General features: G+C 36.6%; 1 protein-coding gene across 7 annotated transcripts in view; it reads right to left on the reverse strand.

Annotated features, from left to right (window-relative positions):
• PCNX2 (pecanex 2) overlaps positions 1–20,883 on the reverse strand; it is a 380,796-nt gene that overhangs the window by 284,684 nt on the left and 75,229 nt on the right. For 4 of the 7 annotated variants that reach the window (XM_037821056.1, XM_037821027.1, XM_037821019.1 and 1 more), the window contains exons 2-5: positions 18,020–18,225; positions 17,302–17,422; positions 16,498–16,534; positions 1,420–2,718 (exon numbers count right to left, since the gene is read on the reverse strand). In XM_037821056.1, coding sequence (XP_037676984.1) covers positions 1,420–2,718; positions 16,498–16,534; positions 17,302–17,422; positions 18,020–18,129 — 1,567 coding nt within the window. In that variant the 5' untranslated portion in view covers positions 18,130–18,225. Of the gene's footprint in view, positions 1–1,419; positions 2,719–14,007; positions 14,419–16,497; positions 16,535–17,301; positions 17,423–18,019; positions 18,226–20,883 lie in introns of those variants that run through there. The other 3 variants (XM_037821046.1, XM_037821068.1, XM_037821063.1) reach the window with 3 other exon arrangements.

Genomic DNA, 20,883 nt, shown 5'->3' on the forward strand with positions numbered 1-20,883 from the left:
AATCAAAATTCAAAAACATTAAAAATTCAGTTTATCAGTTGCATTATCCAATTTCAGGTGCTTAATAGCTACATGTGGCTTGCAGCTACCATACTGGACAGCTGATACAGAATATTGGATCTGTCTATTGGATAGGGCCAGACAAGACGTACGAACCTTTATACTGAATAGATGCGTATCACTTAAATCTTAGATCAGGCAGATTTTTACCTGAAACTAATCCCTGTTTTAAGCACTGCTCATGTTTGTTAAAAACGTTTGACTGCACCTGTCCCGTTCTTATTAATTCTGCATGCACAATCTTAGACGTAGAGAAATGGTAAACTAGACAACAAATTCACTTACATAATTTAAGTATTCAAACTTATTTCAATTTAAGCAAGAGTGTTCTCTTTAAAATAGTAGGACCAATCAGCAAGCATGGCAATGCTTTTGGCAGAGCACCGCAAAGAAACAAAGAGGTGATTTCTTGGAACTGCAAGAGTCTCTGGCTGTCGCAGGGAGTGGAGAGTGGCCAGCAGCAAAGGGACAATATTGGCACTAAGAAATTCTTTGACCTACAGCAAAGAAAAGGAGCTGCCATGTGCAACCACAACTTCTAGCAGGCAATACAACCACATAGACACTATCTCAAAACAAATATATGGAGAAATTATGTGCTCAAAAAAATCACAGAAACATGGAAATTTAAAGTTAAAAGAATTTATAAAGATACTAGTCCAAGTCCCACAATTTTGCTGATGAGGAAACTGAGGCACAGAGATATTAAATAGCCCAACAATAAATGAATCTTAATATTCCTATAGGCGAGATAGTTTAATTATTATGAGCATGAACTCTAAAGCCAGATTGCCTGGGATCAAATCTCAGTTCTGCCATTTACTAGCAGTGTGAACTTGGGGAAGTTACTGAAAATCTCTGTCACCCTAGTTAAAATATGGAAAGTGCTTAGTACAGCACCTGGCATAAATTAAGAGCTATGTGTTTTTTATTATGTTTACAACTTTGGATAATTAGGGCATTCTGTATAAAGGATTTTATAATGGAATTCAACAGGAAATGCAGATTCACTTAACAGAAATTTGCTTTATGATCAGCTTTCCTAGAATGCATCTGTTCTCTAAAGGAAGAGACATCAATAGTTAAGTTCTTTTTTGCTGTGGTAAAATACAATGGCTTACTTCCCTAGTAATAAATATTTTTGCTTTTTAGGAAACTAAAAACTCATTGCAATGTTTTATGTTTTCTGGGCAAGTAACTCAATTTTAATATCTTTCCACAATTAATGACAAAGCCAAGCAGTAAATGATTGCACAATAGTCATCCCACTATTTGCAAAATCAAATCACAGAAGGTAAATAACAATGAGATTGATTGCCTTCTTTGTCTAATCAGAACAGAACTGATGCAGAATCATACCTCCAAGCAGCCCGCTTTCATTTTTTGGTTCTGCTGAGCCATTTGACTGATTGGATGCCACCACCTTTGAAGTATTAATTGATTCTAACATGGACACAAATTCTAGGAAATTGGATTCATTTGGCATTTGTCCTTCCTTAGCCTCTAGGTCAGATTTGGAAGTTGGTATCGTTTTCTCTTTATCATTAATAATTTCTGTGGAACTTTTTCCCAGGAAGACATCTGTCCCACTATCCATGCTGAGGACCCGGGCATGCTTCTTTTCATGGCTGATTTTACAAGAGGATGGATCAAGCTTAGCATGGCCTTCCTTACCCCACTCAGACTCGGAGGCCAGATGAGTTGTGAGCAGGGTTGCTGTTTCACAGTGGTTCCTTGGGGAAGGATTGCAGTCCTTTGTGGCATTTCCTCCCTCCCCAGATTCATAGGCAGAGCACTGACTGGAGGATGCCTCCACCATCAATCTCTCTGGAGTCCTTTCACTTCCATTGCCTTCAGGGCAGATAATGCCTCCTCCCCCATCTTCGGACAGCTCGAGGGTGATGACAGGAATTCTCATCTGCTCAATGTTTGGAGGACTGGTTACCTCTGGGGTAGCTGGCTCAGCCTCTGATTTTGAACTTGTTCTCTCTGTGCCAACCACCTTTAGGTGGAGGGAGCTTTCTAAGTCTGACATGGAGTTGGGGGTGCTGCTCATTGTGATGACAATCTTAATGGGTTCATGCAGACTCAGAGGGTCTCCAGGTTGAGAAGTATCAATAAGAGTCACGGCTACCTCACTGTCTGAGTAGTCAACTTCCTCATTGAAGGGAGGATCTAGCTGACAGGAAGTGTCCATCGGCGCCTCTGCCTGTCTCACGATGATGGTGTTACACTGAGCGCAGCTGCTGCTCAGGCTGTCCTGAGGTGACTTGCTTTGCAACTGTTCCCGTATGGAGCCCTTGGGATAATTTACAGGGTCTGGAATCAGGACTGTATTCTCACTCCCCCAGGGCTGGAAAGAAACATCTGTTTCTAGTAAGTCATACTGAGACAAAGACAGGTGGGACAGCTTCTTCAAGTTTTCCTTATCCACTAATCCGCCCTCTGATCTGTGGCGGAAAGGGGGCTGCATCTTGCCTTCTCTTTCCTTTACTTTATTATTGATGAGAGTTTCCATGGTAACTGGCTTCATGAGTATTGCTGAATTGGTCACGGTTTCTGGCATGCTCATTTTAGAAACTGGTAAGTTTTCTGTTTTGATACAGGGTGAGGTAGATGACAATAGTGCTAAAGGTTGGTCTTCTGACAGAACGACACCTGGAATAAACAACAAATGACAACTTTGTTAACATTAGAAATGAATTAATAATATTCCAAAGCAAGGCCTAATAAAAACAAAACTAAAAATAGTACTGGGAACAATTGCGATTGGATGTTTATTTTTTAAATATCATCTCCAATGTGAAATTGTTCTTGAAATGTCAATATTTAAAGTTTCATTACTCTCAGACCTTTTGCTTTTACTGTTCTACGGCCTTAAGAGGCAGAGTGGAATGGCTGAAGTAACATATTTGGGCTTTGTAGTTAGAAAGGTCCTGACTGCTATTTACTAGCAATGTTACCTTGGGCAAGTTACTTAATCCCTCTAAACCAAGATTTCTCACCTATAGCAGTATTGACGTTGTGGAACGGATCTTTGCTAGGGGAGGGAGACAAACTGTCCTGTCCATCGTAGGATGCTTAGCAGCACCCCTGGCCTCTATCAACAATTCATGACAATCAAAATTGTCTCTAGACATTGCAAAATATCCCCTGGAGGACAAAAAAACCCCAGGTGAGAACCACTGCTCTAAACCTAAACCTCCCTATCTTAATTTGGGGATAATTGTACTAACCTTTGAAGGTTGCCCTGAGGATCTTGTAAGAATGTATATGCAAAGCACTAGCACAAGGACTGACAGTGGGCATGTCAGTGCCTTCCATCCTCTGACAATAATGGCCACATGCCTCTGATAAGATTTATATTGTTTTAAAACATTTAAAATTGCATCCGCAAACAATATTTATTTATGATGGTGGCCAAAAGTGAGCTCTGTCCTTTTCCCAGCTTTCCTGTATCTGTTAATGGTCCTACCATTCTCTAAGCCTCTTAAGCTTGAAATCTTGGGGTTATCTTTGATTTTTCTTTCTCCCTTAACCTTACGGTCATTCAATCAATAAATGCCTTCAGTTTTTCCTTCCCTTCTATCTTGATAAGCATCCTCTAGGGGCACAAGGGGCACAGATATCAGAGGGTCTACAAAGCCACAGGTAAACAGGATAAGCAACTTATCATTTTTTCAAATATTGGAGGAAATAAAATAAATGCAACTCTTGGGGTAATATAAAATATTACTTTAATATCAAAACAAATGGATATATTATGAAAGAAAATAATAAAAAATTTAAGATGCAACATTATTTTTAAAAAATTAGCCCCCACCATAGGCTGCTTCAGCCTCTGACACCCAGGTCTTAGGGGGCAGATGCTGGGAGCAGGAGCAGAAGTGCCTCTGCCTTTAGGGGCACTTTGGTGGAAAGATTCCAGAGGCCCTGCCTGCACTGCCCTAACCAAAGGATCCTTTCCGACTCTTGTGCAAACTCTGAGCAAACTCTCCCACATGGAATGTTCTCTCTACTCACCCACTGAAACCTTATTCAAGGTCTCATACAGAGCCCTCCTTCTACATTAATTTCCCATAATCACTAAATCAGAAATAAACTTTCTTCTTTTGACTTCCATAAGCATTTAATGTCTGCAAAAGTAAACTGCATTTACCATAAGCTTCTTAAACTTTTACTTATTTTATTTTATTTATGTACATATAACGTATCTTCCTCAGCTAAAGTAAACTGCACTTACTATATACTTCTTAAACTTTTATTTATTTTATTTAATTTATGTACATATAACTTATCTTCCTCAGCTAGCCTGTACAGTTTTAGAATACAAACTATATTTTATACTTCTTGAATCCTCCAAAGAAACCAGTGTATTGTCTTATCCATGCTTGAGAATGTTGGTTGATACTGACAGTGAAAATTATTTTAACTCTGAAACAACTCTCTGCAGGTTTCCCTCCTAGATAGATATCCTTGACTCCATTAAACAGATGCAGAAATAGATTAGAAGGTTCAGAAAACTTGTCCAAGATGACCAAGCTACTGCAGAAGCTGAGACTAGAGCCCAGATCTTCTGAATCTTAGAATGATCCTCCTTCTACTCTATAATCTTTCTACATAAGTGTGTATGAGTGTATCTGTGTGTGCGCAAATGTGTTGGTATATATCCACACAGGCATAGAGCAAATTACAACAGTAATAGAGGACTTTCCAATCTTAAGAGTTTTCATTCGCTGATGATCTCAACTGATTCTGTCACTCATTACATAGGTTTGAGCCATATTGTTTGCTGCCCCTACAAGAAATCCTTACTTTGGTGAAATTGGTTTGTTTACTGCCCCCCAAAGAGCATTTCAGCTTCGCTTATGTCAATTTTCCTACCTAGATGTCTCTTCTCCTCTTTAAATCACACTCTTACCTATCGTACCTCTGCTGTGGGTCTTTGTACACTATCCATTCACTGTACACATACATATACACAGGGCACTGCCAGGAACACAGCAGTGAACAAGCCAAACAAAGTCCCTGCCCTCACTGAACTCATATGCCAGTGGAGAGTCCATAAAAAGATAAGCAAATAAATAAATCAATAAAAGTTCATAGAATGAAAGAAAAATCTGCTGATGTGTTTGAAACTAGGGGTAGAGTGGTGGTTGCGGAAAGCCTTTCTGAGGAAGTAACATATAAGCTGAAGGAGGAGGCAGCCCCTTAAAAGGCTGGAGGAAGATCAATCTAGACAAAGCAAATGGCAGGATACAGGGCTTGAGTGGAAAAGACCTTGGAAAGGTCCAGAAACTGGAAAGTAGATAGTATGATGCAGTATTGTGAAGGTGTGAGAAGTGGTACAAGATGAGTCTACAAAGGCAAGAAGAGCCTTATAGATAGAATGGCCATATAATTTTCATCCAAACCAGTAACCTTTCACGTGGAGACATGATAAACCAGACAGGACTGTCCAAGGTTAAAGGGGATGAATTGTCACCTTATTTATAGACCACATTAAAGAGTTTTATATTCAGTGCAACCAGAAGGCATTAAAAAGGACAGTAACGTAATTTGATTTACATTTTTTAAAAAGCACTCTGCCTTTGCTAATAAAAGACCTGCCCTACTTCAGATACTAAAGAGACCCCTACTGACAGAGAAACAAAGAAAGGAGAGAGAGATGCAGAAAATTTTAACAGACATCTATGGACTATTACATCCCAAGTCACCGGGACACACAATCTTCTCTAGTGATCACGGATCTTTGTCCAGAATGGACCATATGCTGGGGCATAAAAACAAGCCTCAATAAATTAAAAAAAAAAAAATGAATTTGGTCAAAGCACATTCTCTGACCACAATGGAATACAAATAGAAGCCAATAACCATCAGAGACTTGGAGAATTCACAAACACCTGGAGGATAAAAATGAGGGGGAGACAAAAACATTCACGGATAATCAAAAGCTGGGGGACTTCATCACCAGTAATCAGTCCTATAAGAAATGCTAAAGGGAGTTGAGCAGGCTGAAAGGAAGGGACACTAAACAACTGACTGAAACTACATGAAAAAATAAAGATTTCCAGTAAAGATCACATGGTAAATATAAATATCAATACTACTGCATTTTTCATTTATAACTCCACTATTTACTTCCTACAGCATCTAAAATACATAAACTGTAATGATAAATCAGTGGTTTTGGACTCAATATAAAATATGTAATTGTTGACAAGAACTACATAAAGGTGGGGGAATAATGGAGTACAGGAACATAGTTTATGTGTCCTATTGAAGTTAAGTTGGTATCAAAGAAAAACCAGATTGTTACAGATTTAAGATGTTAAATTTCAGCCCCACGGTAAACACAAAGAAAGTATCAGAGAACATGACCATAGAGATGAAAAGTAGAGTAGCGGTTCCAAGAAGTGGGGGAAGGGGCAATGGGGAGTTAAGAAATGAGAGTAGGGTTTCTGTTTGGGGTGAAGGGAAACTTCTAGTAATGGATGGTAGGAAGGTGATAGCATTGCAACATTCTAAATGTGATTAATCCCACTAATGGAATGCTAGGGAGGGGGTGGAATGGAAAGATTTAGGCTACATATATGTTTCCACAATTAAAAAAAAAAAGTCTAAATAGATGACAATTAAATGCCAAGGATGATCCTGGATGGGATCTGAGGATGGAGGAGAGGAGGCTCAAAGGGACACAGATGGGTCACACACACATAAAAAAAAGGAAATATAGAATGTAAGCTTTGTATCAATGTTGAATTTCTTGAACTTCTTAGCTGTGCTACATAAGATTGCATAAAAGAATGTTCTTGTCCATGGGAAAGGTATATGTGAATTATATTGTTTGTTCAAGGATGTGTGCAGCTTGCTCACATATGCTCAGAGGACAGAGCAATAGATGATGGATGATAGATAGGGAGAGAGGTAGAGAGGGAGGGAAAGAAAGAAATGGTGGTGTGACAGGATGTTAAAGGTGGTAGATCGGGGTATCGGGGGAGAGGGGTTGGGATATGATGGAGTTCTATGTATGGGGTTTGTACTGTTTTTGCAACTCTTCCTGTAAGATTGAATTTATTTCAAAATAAAATAAAATAAAATAAAATAAAATCACTCTGCCTATTCTATATAAAATAGGCTGCATGGAGTCAAGAGAAAAAGCTAAGCATGGAAGCAGTTATGAGGTATATGTATAGCCCAGCAAAAAATGATGGCAGCATGGCCTGGGATGATGCCAGTGGATATGGAGAATATGAATATACTGGAGGTATAACTAAAAGAATGTGTAGATGATTTAAATGTGCACATGTGCACCTGGATGGATGGATGGTGGTGCCATTTAATTAGGCAGGCAAAGATTTGGAGGAAGAAATTAATAGTTTGGTTTTGAACATGTGACATTTGGAGTGACCTAAACATCGAAGTGGAAACGTCAAGTAAGTAGTTTGATAGAGTTCTGAAGCTCTGAGCTAAAGACGGAAATTTGCGAGTTGTTAGCAATATATTCTAGACGAGAACACCCTGGGCAGAGTGTAGATAGAGGAGCCTGGGAGTTAGAGGTCAGGAAGATGAGTGGCTGGTGGCATGGAAAGGAGATGAGGAGGGACTGGTAGCAAAGGAGCCAAAAGAAGATCAGTTTTAAAGGAGGGAATGGCAAGTGTGTCAGGCATTACTGTGGTCAACTAGGAGGAGGATCACTAAAGCCAAAGGTTCCCTCTGAACTTCATTTACTGTCAATTTGCTTTTACATAGTTTCCTATTTTCCCTCTAGCTGCAAGCACCTTGAGAATAAGAGTTCTTGAAGCTTATTTGTGTTGTCCGTTTCCACCACAATGCTTTGCACAAATCAGATGCCAAAAACAAAACAATAAAAAACTGGCTTGAAATTTAATCACAAATTTTTCCAAAGTATGAATTTGTTTATGGTTTCGATGTTTCATAAGTAGGTTTAACTGATTTCTGAGTTAAATTGTAAGCTCCTCTGGCATAAAGACTATCAATCTACTTTGTCTCCCCTACTGGGGTACTCAGTAATAAAGAATGAATGTAGGGCAGGAGTGTTTGGGTTCTGCAAAATACATGTTTCAAGTAAATGTAACAGTGCCATGATGTCTTTTTTCACCTATTCAATTATATAGTAGTCTGATAACTGAGGCATAGCATCTAGGGAGAAAAGAGGGCTTGGGTAGACAGAAAATATGCTCTGATTCTAAAATCCCAACTCTAATCCTATACTCGCAAATCATAAACATCTTAGCTATAATTTACTTTCCTGAGTGGACTTTCCCTCCAAAAGGAGTACCTGTACATATGACAAAGCTTGGCTCTTGAGCCAAGTACATTCTTTTATTTGTCCATTCCTTTAGACATCCATTCATTCATTTATTTTAGCATCATCCAACAGATATTTATTAAGTGCCTACTATGTGCCAACACAGCATTCTGGGTACTTAAGAGCCTGTAGTGAATAAGACACACAAGGAAAGTTACTGTTGGCTGAGAATTTATGCTCTGGTGAGGAGAACAATTAGATAAATGAATTTTTAAAAAACAATATGAGATAGCAAAGAATGTTTTTCAAAGAAGAAATATAAGATAATAGGATAGATAGTGACTGGGGGTGCTATAAAAAAATTAATTCAATATGGCTGAAAACTATAAAGTAATGTTAAACAATTTAAAGTGCTTTTAGACAGTAAAAGAAGAGGAGGAAGAAAATAAGGGATAGAGAGAGGGAACAAAGAAATGAAGGAGACAGGAAAGGAAGTTGTAAGGGAAGATGAGAGAGAGAAAGGAACATACTACAACTTTCTGGAAACTCAATGCCTTCCTCATTTTGTAAAAGGACCTTCTATAACTGAAAAAAGGCAATTATAATTGTTCCATGCAGTGGAGAAAAGACCTTCTTCCCTTGTTTATGGAAATCAGCTTCTAAGTCAGAAAACAACCCTTGTTTCTACTAATCTGTACAATGTGTGAGGTAATGAAACCATAAAAATGTATTATAAATGTGTTTTGTGGATTCTACTCAAAGACTCTCAGGATCTACCTGGTGATTTTTATTTCTTCTGCAATATTTTTATTCATTTTCCTACAAGTGTACTTTATATTGGGTGTAATGGAAAGCCTCTCTGACAAGATAGCATTTAAGCTGAGATCTGAATGACGGAAAAAAAAAAAAAAAATAGAGTCAGCCATACAAGATGAAAAACTCCAGGCAAAGAAGGCATTTAATACAAAGATCTTATGGAGGAAGCTTACTTGGCAGGTTTGAAAAACAGAAAGGAAGTTCATGAGGCTGGAACAGAAGAGCAAAGGGAGGGTGAGAGAAAGGGAGATCAGCCAGGTGGGCACAGTCCAAAATAAATAAGGTTTTGCAAGCCAAAGTAAGGAGTTTGGATTTTATGCTGTGAATAACAGAAAGTCAGCAGAAGTTTCTGAATGGGGGCCACATGATCTGAATCAGGTTTTTAAAAAATCACTCTACCTACTATATAAAGAATAAGTTACAGTGGAGTATGGCAAGAATGGAAGAAGGGAGACCAGTTAGGAGGTTATTGCAATAGTCCAGTAGAGAAATAACAGTGTCTTCAACTAGGGTAGTAGTAGACATGGAAAGAAAAAGATGAATTCAACACATGTTTTTTAGTAGAACTGGCAGGACTTGCTGATGGATTGAAAGTAGAGACAGTGACCAAAAGAGCAATCAAGGAAAATGTCATGATTTTCCAGCTTTGGCAACTGGATGGATGCTAGGACTATTTACCGATAAGAAGACCAGGGTTGGAATGAGTTTGGGGAGTCACTGGGAGACCTCTGTCAGTGATAATACAGTGGTGATGCCGCAATTACTCCCTTAAACCCGTCTCTCCTCTTGGAGGAGCTAGGCATAAAGAGCTGGATGCATGAACCTGGAGTCCAGAGAGAGGTCAAACTGGAGAAATATATTGACTCAGTATCATCACACAGGTGGCTTTTAAAGCTATGTATGAGATCACCAAGGGAGAGCTGGCATCTAAAGGAAGGAAGGGAGCCCAAGACCAAACGGGGCATGTTAGATGTTAAATCACAGAGGAGGATCCAATGAAAGATGCAGAAAGAGTGACCAACGACTTAGGGAAAAAAATCAGGAAAATGTGCTGTTATGAAAGCCAAGAAAAGGAAGGGGTCAACTACAATTTATTGCAGATAAATGAATAAAGTCATACTGTGGCCCATAGACTGTTAGTTCTCAGTGACTGTTCAACCTGAAGTAAAAACGATAATAAATTTCCCTACTTGGAAAACTAAGAAAAATAGTTCAGTAAAGTGACTCTGCCAAGATATTGCCTAACAATGAAATCTAAACTAATACAGTCAATTGGCTTCTCGCCTTGGAATTTTAACTGTAAAAACATACTATATCACTAAGAAAAATATTACATTAAGGTGGCCACTGTGACAAAAACCACATGACCATTTCAACAGATACAGAAAAAGCATTTGACAAAATTAGGCTTCCTTAACACTCAACAAACTAGAAGTAGAAGGGAATGTCCTCAACTTGATAAAAGGCATCTATGAAAACCCCACAGCTAACAACACACTTAATGGTGAAACACTAGATACTCTGACCCTCAGATAGGGAACAAGACAGGGATGTCTGCTTTTGCCACTTCTATCTAACATCGTATTGGAGGATCTACTCAGAACAGGATCTACCCAGGCAGGAAAAATAAATAAAAGGCATCTAGAATGGAAAGGAAGCAGTAAAACTATTTTGATTTACAAATGACATGATCTTGCACATATAAAATCCTAAGGAATCCTCTAAAAAAACTATTAGAACTAATAAATGAATTCGGCAAAGTTGAAGGATACAAGATCAACAAAAAATAAATTGTATTTCTATACATTCACAATGAACAATCTGAAATGAAATTTAAAAAACAATTCCATTTACAACAGCATCAAAAACCACAGAATATTTAGGAGAAAAATTAACCAAAGAAGTGCAAGATTTGTACACTGAAAATGACAAAATATCATTGAAAGAAATTAAAGACTGAAATAAACAGAAAGTCTATGTACAGAATTGGAAGATAATATTATTAAAATGACAATATTCCCCAAATTGATTAATGGATTCAACATAATCCTTATCAAAATCCCAGCTGCTTTTTTTTTTTTTTTTGGCAGAAATTTACCATCATGAGGAATTGCAAAGTACAAAGAATAACCAAAACAATATTGAAAAAGATTAACAAAGTTAGAGGTCTCACATTTCCTGTTGTCAAAACTGACTACAAAGCTACAGTAATCAAGACAGTGTGGTAGTGGCATAGGATAGAGATACAGACCAATAGAATAGAATTTAGAGTCCAGAAATAAACGTTTGCATTTATGATCAATTAATTTTTGACGGGGGACAAGACAATTTGTGTGTGTGTGTGTGTGTGTGTTTTCACACTTTTATTCAGAAAAACCCGCTATTAATTTACAGTGTCAAAAAGTTTCCAATTTCACAATGGAAAAATGATAAGTTGAAATTGGATATCATTTTGTTGCAATTTGTGGAAGTTTACCCAGAACTGTAAGACCCCTTATGCATATGATATCATTTTCATTGGAAAAATGACAATTAAAGTAAAAGCAGTATCATATAAATTGTTATTTAAAAGCCAAAATTTCAGCCTTTATTGGTTTCTATTTTATTTGAAGAGCAGTCTTCCAATTCTGCAGGCAACTGTTCTTTTTTTTCTAAATAGTAGCATGTTACAAACAAAATTTAAACATGAACAGGATCTAAATGTTACCAAACATAGAAATTCCTTCTAAGACTTATGAATAATAAAGATTTTTTTTCCTTTTTATTCTTCACTTAATCATAACTAAAAGACCAACATCAAAAACAATGAAAAATCCTCTTACCCATTGTGAAGGCACAAAAATTACATAAGTGACAAAGGTGTACCATATAGCAGAGTGATTTTGAAAACTCCACTCCCAGGACCACTTCTGTTACAATAGGATGAAAACAATCTTTTTGATTTGCATGAAGTTTTGTTCTTCTTGGAAATTCTTTACTTTTTTAAAAAAGAATAGCGCAATTTTATACCCAAACCATTCAAAACTGGGCAACAATAGCCCCACCCCAATCCATCACAGGTTTGTGACAAGTATTTTCACCCTGACTGCACCCAGTCAGCTGATTTTCAGTTAAATTTCAGTATTAAAGTTTGGTTTACATAATGTCTCATTTCACCTTCTCTAGTTTCCACAAAATGGCATTTTATTTTAAAAAAAAAACCTTTAAGTTATTTGGTCCTTTGGCAATTTGCTGTGCATAGAATGCCTACTGCACCATTTATTGTCTTTAAATTTAGTTGTAGTTTAATTAGATAAAATTTAAATCTAGTGTCCTTATCTCTCCTTTTATAAGCGTTGCCTGTGTAAGCAGATTAAGGTACACAGTGTCCCAAATTATTTCTGGTACTGCAAAACCAAATTAATTCCAAAATCAATTTTATATTAAAGCATTTTTGCTTTGCTCATCTATTTCAAGATTCTAGAAGTTCCTTTTACAAATTTTGCCTTTAAAATTCTTCTTCCAACTGTCATCACATTTCTTATATTCAGTCACATTATGATCTTTCCTTTTAGGTCAAATTTACATGTGAATAAGAATATGCCTTTTTTCCTGAAAAAGCACAGATAGTTTGAAGCTATCGTGTTAGAACTCCCTCTTTGGACCCCCAGCTCAACCTCTTAGTAGGTCTCAGAATCAGAATCATTGACCTCACTCACATCAGTGTATAAGTACTCCTGTTCCCCACCAATGTTGTTGAAACTGCAGTAGAAGCTAGGTTCATATCTCATGATTGACAAGGCTTCAAAGCTGACAGTTTTTGAGGTGTTGGTATAACAGTTAATGGCATTGAAAGTCAGGGATGATAAGGGGCTACTTGGTGATACAATCATCATGGTGGCCAAAATAAGAGCCAGGCAATGATCCAGGGACAAGACAATTTAAAACAAAAGAAGAGGCTTTCAACAAATGGTGTTGGGAAAACTGTATATCTACAAGCAAAAGAGTGAAGTTGGACCACTCCCTCACACCATACACAAAAATTTATGCAAAATGTATACCAGACCTAAATGTAAGAGTTAAAACTATAAAACTCTCTTAGAAGAAAACAAAGGCATAAATCTTCATTACCTTGGATTAGGCAATGGTTTCTTAGATATGACATTAAAAACCCAAGCAACAAAAGAAATAAAAATAAATTGTACTTCATCAAAATTAAAAACAGACACCACCATGAAAGTGACAACTCACAAAAAGGAGAAAATTAGTTGCAGATCATATATTTCATAATGGACCTGTATCCCAAATATATTAAGAACACTCATAACTCAATACTGAAAAGATAAATAACCCAATTTAAAAATGAACAAAGGATCTGAATAGTCATATCTCCAAAGAAGATAAATAAATTACCTATAAACACATGTAAAGCTGCTCAACAACATTAGTCATTAGAGAAATGTGAATCAAAACCACAATGAGATACCACTTTATACTCTTTGGGGTGGTTACAATAAAATAGACAGACAATGACAAGTATTGGTGAGGATGTGGAGAAATTGGAACCCTCAACATTGCTATATGGGAATATAAAATGATACAGCCACCTTGAAAAACAGTTGTGCAGTTCCTCAAAAAGTTCTACATGGAATTACCATATGGCCTGGCAATTTCACTTCTCTATATATACCCAAGAGAATTGAAAGCATTGTTCATGCAAAAAATTACATACGAATGTGTAGCCACATTGTTCATAATAGCCAAAAAGTGGAAACAACCAATTGTCCATCATCTGATGAATGGATAAACAAAATGTGGTATTATATCCATACAGTGGAATATTATTCAGACAAAAAAAGAAATGAAGTACTGATACACACCACAACATGAATGGACCTAGAAAATATTATGGCAAGTGAAAGAAGCCAGTCACAAAAGATCAATCTTGTATCAATCCGTTCATATGAAATATCCAGAATAGGCAAATCTGTAGAGACAGAACGTAGATTAGTGGTTGCCAGGGGCCAGAGGAAGGGGAAAATAGACACTGCCTGCTAATGTGTATGGGGTTTCTTTCGGGGGTGATGGAAATGTTCTGGAATTGATAGTGGAGATGGCTGCAAACTCTGTGAATATACTCAAAACCTATGAATTTTGCAGTTGAAAAGACTGAATTTTATGGTATGTGACTTATATCTCAATAAAGCTTTTTAAAAAAGAAGTCACTTTGCTTCTTAAGTTAACAGAAAGAACAGGATACTAGGATGATGTTGACTAGAATCGTGTTCTCCACAAAAGGCTTGTTCAGATCCCAACCCCTGGCCCTGTGGGTATGAAACCATTTATAAATAGGACCTTTGAAGATGTTAGTGTAACCAAACTGAAAGAGGGTGGGTCTTCATCCAATAAGGCTGAAGTCCTTATGAGCAAAGGAAATTGGACACAGAGAAGCCACAGGAGCAGCCAGAAGCCAGAAATCATCGGAACCCAGAAGACGAAGAAGATACTGCTATGTGCATTGCCATGTTACAGAAAAGCCAAGGAACCCCAAAGCTTGCCAGCCAGTCAGAAGATACCGACTCCAGAGAGGAAGCAAAGCTTCCAGCCTCTGAAACCATGAACCAATAAATGCCTATTGTTAAGCCAAGTCATTGTATGGTATTTGTTTTGGCAGCTGGGAAACTAAAACAGATGGTGTCATTTGTAATTGGACTTTAGAGAAAAGAAAGTGTTGATACAGTGCTGCTTAAAAAAAGTTTTAATTCAGTATTCAAACATGGGCTTAAATCCCACCTTTTACTTACCGAGAAAACTTGTATATGACTCGGAATGAAGTGATTTTTTGCAAAACCCCTGCTGCAATTCCTAGTAAATTAAGCAAGTAAGTAATTGTTTGGATAGAAATGATGAACTTGAAAGGCCAGAACACACATTTGAAGGATGTAAATGTCAAAGAAAAAACTGTACTGGACAATGTGAAACAGGCAAGGATGACTTTACTCAGTTATGTGCAATAGGGAAGACAGAGAGAACCAAAGGTTATTGTGATAGAGAGAAACCAGAAGGCTATCATCATAGCAGAGAGAGAGAGGACTCAACTCCTCTGAAGCAAAGGCAGGAGAGTTTTTAAGTACTGGAATGAACTAACAGAAGCATACAGTTGGGGGAGGTCAAGCAATGGGTGTGTCCATTACATGATGTTATCTCCTGAGTTTACAGTCCAAGCCAGGTGGAGCGCCTTCTGTCTGGATTTTGTAAGGCCAGGGTGAGGGAGGTCAGGATCCTGGAGACAAGGAGAAGCCTGTCTAAAGTCAAGCCAGAAAGTTAAGGACGTCTTGGTCAGTAACACAATGAATGGGTAGGTGGGAGTTTCTTAACCTACACTGTTTTCCAGGATCACAGGGTTCAAGTAAAATTCAGCATTGTCATAAGGTTAATAGCAACTGTACACTTGACCGGAAAGAAAATGTAATTTAACATGACAAAAAGGGTGTGTGCCTGTCATGAAAATGGACATGCAGTAGCATTGTACTGAAACTTCGTGTGTAACTAAAATATTTGAAATCTAACTAATGCACGTTTGATTTCAAATGGTAGTTATACAGGATAAAGAATCTGGATAATCTTTAACAAATTATTATAACGGATTTTAGCTGAATTTTGAAAACTGAAACTTTATTTTAGATTTTTCCCATGGCCATGGTTCTAATTTCAACCCTTTTCCAGAAAATAAAATTGTATACTCTTTTTGAAATTTAAATAGCACATAAAATTTCTCTTTGTAATAGTACTGGAAAAAATGGAATTGCCATTTTTTAATTTAAAATTGCCATTTTCAATTATCTTGAAGGAATAATTCAAGCCTCCAAAGAGTATTTTCTAAGCCTTCTGAAGGTAATCAAAAGATAATAAAATGAAATCTTAGTTAAAAAAAAAAAAAAAAAAAAACTAAAACAAATGTTTTTTAAGTTGAGAGAAACTTCCCAGAAACAAAATCTGTAACTTGAAGGAAATGGTCAATATAGAGTGCTATATAATTTTTTTTGCTCATTTTTTCAATGCAAAAACTGTAGTAAAAAGCTTGTGTGTTGACTATTAATTTATCCCATTTTATATATGCCATTAAGCAACATGAAATTGGAGAAAGGACAATAAAATATCACAATTTGAATTTAGGCATGATATACAGATTCTGATAAGGAATAGTAAAAATTAAGAATTTTAATTTAACACATGAATTTAAAAGATAAACATGCAGACTTATAGTTCTATTTTCAATTAATTCACTGGCCTGTTTTATAAAAACATTTTTCACTTTTCTGAGGATAACACAGTTATAAAATATTAAATGATGATAACAAATACTTTACCTTTGAGATCTTCCACTGTCTCCTGTGCTGGCAACTCCTAAAAAACAAAACAACAAAAATCAATATATGATTCAGCTCATTGCACATTTCTGTAGTCAGCAGATATTGATCAGCACCCACTGTTTTTTCTAAAACACATGTAGGGAAGAGACAACAGAGTGTCCACTCTCAAGATACTAGTAAATTGGGTAGCAAAAATGAACACAAAGAATATATGTAAGTGTAGCATCCAACCAAGGCATCACAGAAGGGGGTTGGGTAATTAGGGAAAGAAAATGCAAAAAGAAGAAGGTATTACTTGAAACTAGTATTACTTACACTAGAGTAAACAGAACTTGCTCAAATTATTCTAGGAAAAAAAAAGGCAAATTACTGAATTTGGGAGAAAGGGAGAAGTGTTATTTTCATGTGGTCTTATTGTAGAAAGCAATGGAGAGATGGCATTGATTCCACGTGGAAGACATAGCAATATGATAATTTAGACAGGAGAAGGGAAAGGAAAATGAAGGTCTGCAAATTGGTTTTCCTGGCCATCATGGAAGCCAGCAGAGGAAGCCAGCGGGTATACATGGAGCGTGTGAGTGGGCATTTATGGGCATTTTATCTTGTGGACCCATGCACTCCCCTCAGGCCACTTCTAGCTTGAGGATGTGCTATTTCATAAGCACAAGGGCCAGTATTTCTGAGTATACAACTACTCTGAATGTAAACTGCAAATGCTATCATTGTTGCATACTCCCATTCAGGAATGGATTCAAATACTAAAACAAAATGAAAGTTAAAAATAGAAAACAGACTACTAACCAAAAGCCCAGAAGAGTGATGAGAGGTTATGCTCTGTCCTCTGGAGCTACAGTGCAGGGGAGGTGTAGAGAGGTTTGGATTGTCCTCTTCCTTTTTGCCATTGCTAATCCGACTGTTATTGCTAACCCAATATGAGGAACATAAGAGCAGTGATTTATAAAACAGAACTAGGACTCTTTTGGCATTAGTCCAAAAACAATTTTTCTCCTAGAGTCAATTTTCTCATATTCATTTATACAGATCTTATTTTTAAGAGAGAGCAATAAGCATCGTAAAATCAAAGGACATGATAGTTGAAGGAACAATGAGAAATAAGGACAAGAATGGTAGTGATGCTTACTCAAGAATTAATCTTAATATTTTGGTTCTATGCAATATATTACTTTTATATTAACAAATATGAATGTTACTTTTGAAAATACTCAGCAAATTCTAAGCATTTAAATGACAAAACTACTGAAGTAAAATTCCCACAGTGCTAAGCCTAATGCCAACAAATTTCAGATCACAGTACAAAATCACATTGATGGCTGTCTTGATATGAATATCACTTTTATGATTAAACTGAAAAATATATAAGAAAAGTGTGTGTGTATGTGTGTGTGTGTTTTCCTGTACAGGCATACTTTCACAAACAATTTATAAATGAGAGGAAAAGTCATTTAAATCAAAATCAGAACATTTCATTATGAACTGATACATTAATTGGAGAAGTTACCTTGGAGTTTTGTGATGAATTATATGCTCATTGCTGGCCTCTTTATCTTCATTTGGCTTTTCATTCTTTCTGGAGGTCCTTTGCTGAATTACTTCTCCTTCATCAAACATGAGGTGTAGGCGAAAACTGACCAATTTGATTACTGTAAAGAATATAGTCACTGAACTGCAGTAAAGAAATACAGTGATCGCATTTGGAGGGAAAGCCTAAAGCAGAAAATAGAAAGAATAAAAAAAAAAAAAGCCATAAATTTAGTAAACACTAATGTTCATTTTCTTATAGGATATTCTTTTTGTTTTAAATCTGAAAGCATTTTTTGGTCTATTTATTGAGCTTAAATTGGGCAAGATTTCAAATTTTATTAGCTTTATAACTTTTCTTGATTGTAAAACCTAATGAGAGAATTGCTATCTTTTTTAATTTTTAATTTTTTTTCTTTGTCTTTCTTGCTTCTGTTTCTGATACACTGGATTGATACCCAACAGACAGGGAGGAACCCCACAGAACAAAACAGATATAGTGAACCTTTCCATTTTCTATTAGTTCTTTTCCATCACCTAATCTCCCCGTGCATCACCAGAGAAAGGCCTTTAAGATGCTGTTTCCTTCAATGAAACACAAAATTCCTTGTGGAGAACAGGGAAAAAAGGATTAGAAGGATATACTTCCCCACCCCCAATCTCTTTTTAGGTTAATGCCAGTAAGGCCATAGGTTATGACGTAGACAGGGGACACAAAAAGGTATACTACCTCCAAAAGCAAGTGACAAAGGATCTTTTCCCAGCAGTGACAAAGGATCTTAGCATGGAGATCACGGTAAAATTCAGTTCAATTGTGTTCAATCTCTTCAAGAAACAAAAAGAATCATTTGGGGCCCATGAATTTATCCTACTACTTAGGATGCCCCTCATACCTTTCTGCGGTGAGTTGGAGCTATATACTGCAGAAAAGCACGTTCTTAATCCAGTCCTTGTATGATCTGTTTTGTATGACTGTGTGGTATGTGAATATATCTCAATAAAATGAATATTAAAAAAAATAAAAATAAAATCTTGCAACAGAAAAAAAACATATATTTATGCACCTAACCATGGTGCTACCAAATACATGAGGAAAACATTGGCAAAACTAAAGGGAGAAATAAATCTTTACAATAATACTCGGAGACTTCATTACACCATTCTCATCAATAGACCATTTGGACAGAGGACAAATAAGAAAACAGAGAACTTGAATAATATGATAAAGGAACCAGACCTAACAGACATACACAGAAATTTGCACCCCTAGACAACAGAATAATATACATTCTTCTCAGCGCTCATGTATCATTCTCCGGGATAGACCACATGTTGGGTCAAAAACAAGTCTCAATATGTTTAAAAAGACTAAAATTATGCAAAGCACTTTATTTGATCATAGTGGAATGAAGCTGGAAATCAGTAACAGACAGAGAACTGGAAAATTCATAAATATATGGAAGTTATTAAACAAAACACTCTTTAACAATCAGTGGGTCAAAGAAAAAATTTCAAGAGAAATCAGTAAATATCTCAAGAATGAAAACAAGAACACAACATATCAAAACTAATGAGGTACAGAGAAGTCAATGCTTAGAGGGAAATTTATAGTCCTAAATGCTTACATTACTAAAGAAGAAAGAGCTAAAAGCAAAGATCCAACTGAACACCTGGAGGAACTAGAAAAAGAACAGCAAACTAATCCCACAGCAAGGTGAAGGAAGGAAATAAAGATTAAAGCAAAAATAAATGAAATTGAGAATAAAAGAGAGAATTATCAAAAGTGAAAGTTGGTTCTTTGAGAAGATCAATAAAATTGAAAAACACTTAGCTAGACTCACAAAAAAAAGAGAAGATGCAAATAAAAAAAATTAGAAATGAGAAGGGAGCATTACTACTGACCCCACAGAGATAAAAAGGGATCATAACAGGATACTATGAACAACTGTAGGCCAACAGATCAATTAATGTAATATACCCCATTAACAAATCAAAGCGGAAAAACCACATGATCATCTTGATTAACACAGAAAAGACATTTGACAAAATCCAGCATCCTTTCTTGATAAAAACACTTTGAAAGATAGGAATGAAAGGAAATTTCCTCTACATGGTAAAGGGCATATACGAAAACTCTACAGCTAACACTGTATTCATTGGTTAGAGACTAAGCTTTCCCTCTAAGATCTGGAACAAGACAAGGTTGCCCACTGTCACCATTGTTATTCAACACTGTGCTAGAAGTTCTAGCTAGAGCAACTAGGCAAGAAAAAGAAATCAAAGGCATTCAAATTGCAAAGGAGGAAGTAAAACTTTCACTGTTTGCAGAGGACATGATCTTATATTTAGAAAGTTCTGACAAATCTACAACAAAGCTACTAGAGCTAATAAACAAGTTCAGTGAAGTGGCAGGATATAAGATTAACACGCAAAAATGAGCTAATAATGAGCAATCCAAGGAGAAAATCAGGAAAAAAAATTCCATTTACAATAACAACTAAAAAAATCAAATATCTAGGAATGAATTTAATCCATTCCTGTGGGTGTGAACCCATTGTAAAGAGGATATTTTGATGAGGTTACTTTAGTTAAGGTGTGGCCCAAATGAATCGGGATGGGTCTTAATTCTATTACTGGAGCCCTTTCTAAGCAGAATGAAATTCAGACCCATAGACAGAAAGCCACAGAAGCTAAAAGTCTACAGAACCAGAAGAAAAAGGAAGAGCCAGGAGAGGCCGCCGTGTGTATTGCCATGTGACAAAAGTCAAGGACCAAGGATCGCCAGCAGCCAGCCCTCGAATGCCACGGTCTTCTGGAAGAAAGCATTGGCTTGATGACACCTTG

The sequence above is a fragment of the Choloepus didactylus genome, chromosome 2, assembly GCF_015220235.1.
Source record: "Choloepus didactylus isolate mChoDid1 chromosome 2, mChoDid1.pri, whole genome shotgun sequence".
In the NCBI taxonomy this organism is placed as follows: domain Eukaryota; kingdom Metazoa; phylum Chordata; class Mammalia; order Pilosa; family Megalonychidae; genus Choloepus; species Choloepus didactylus.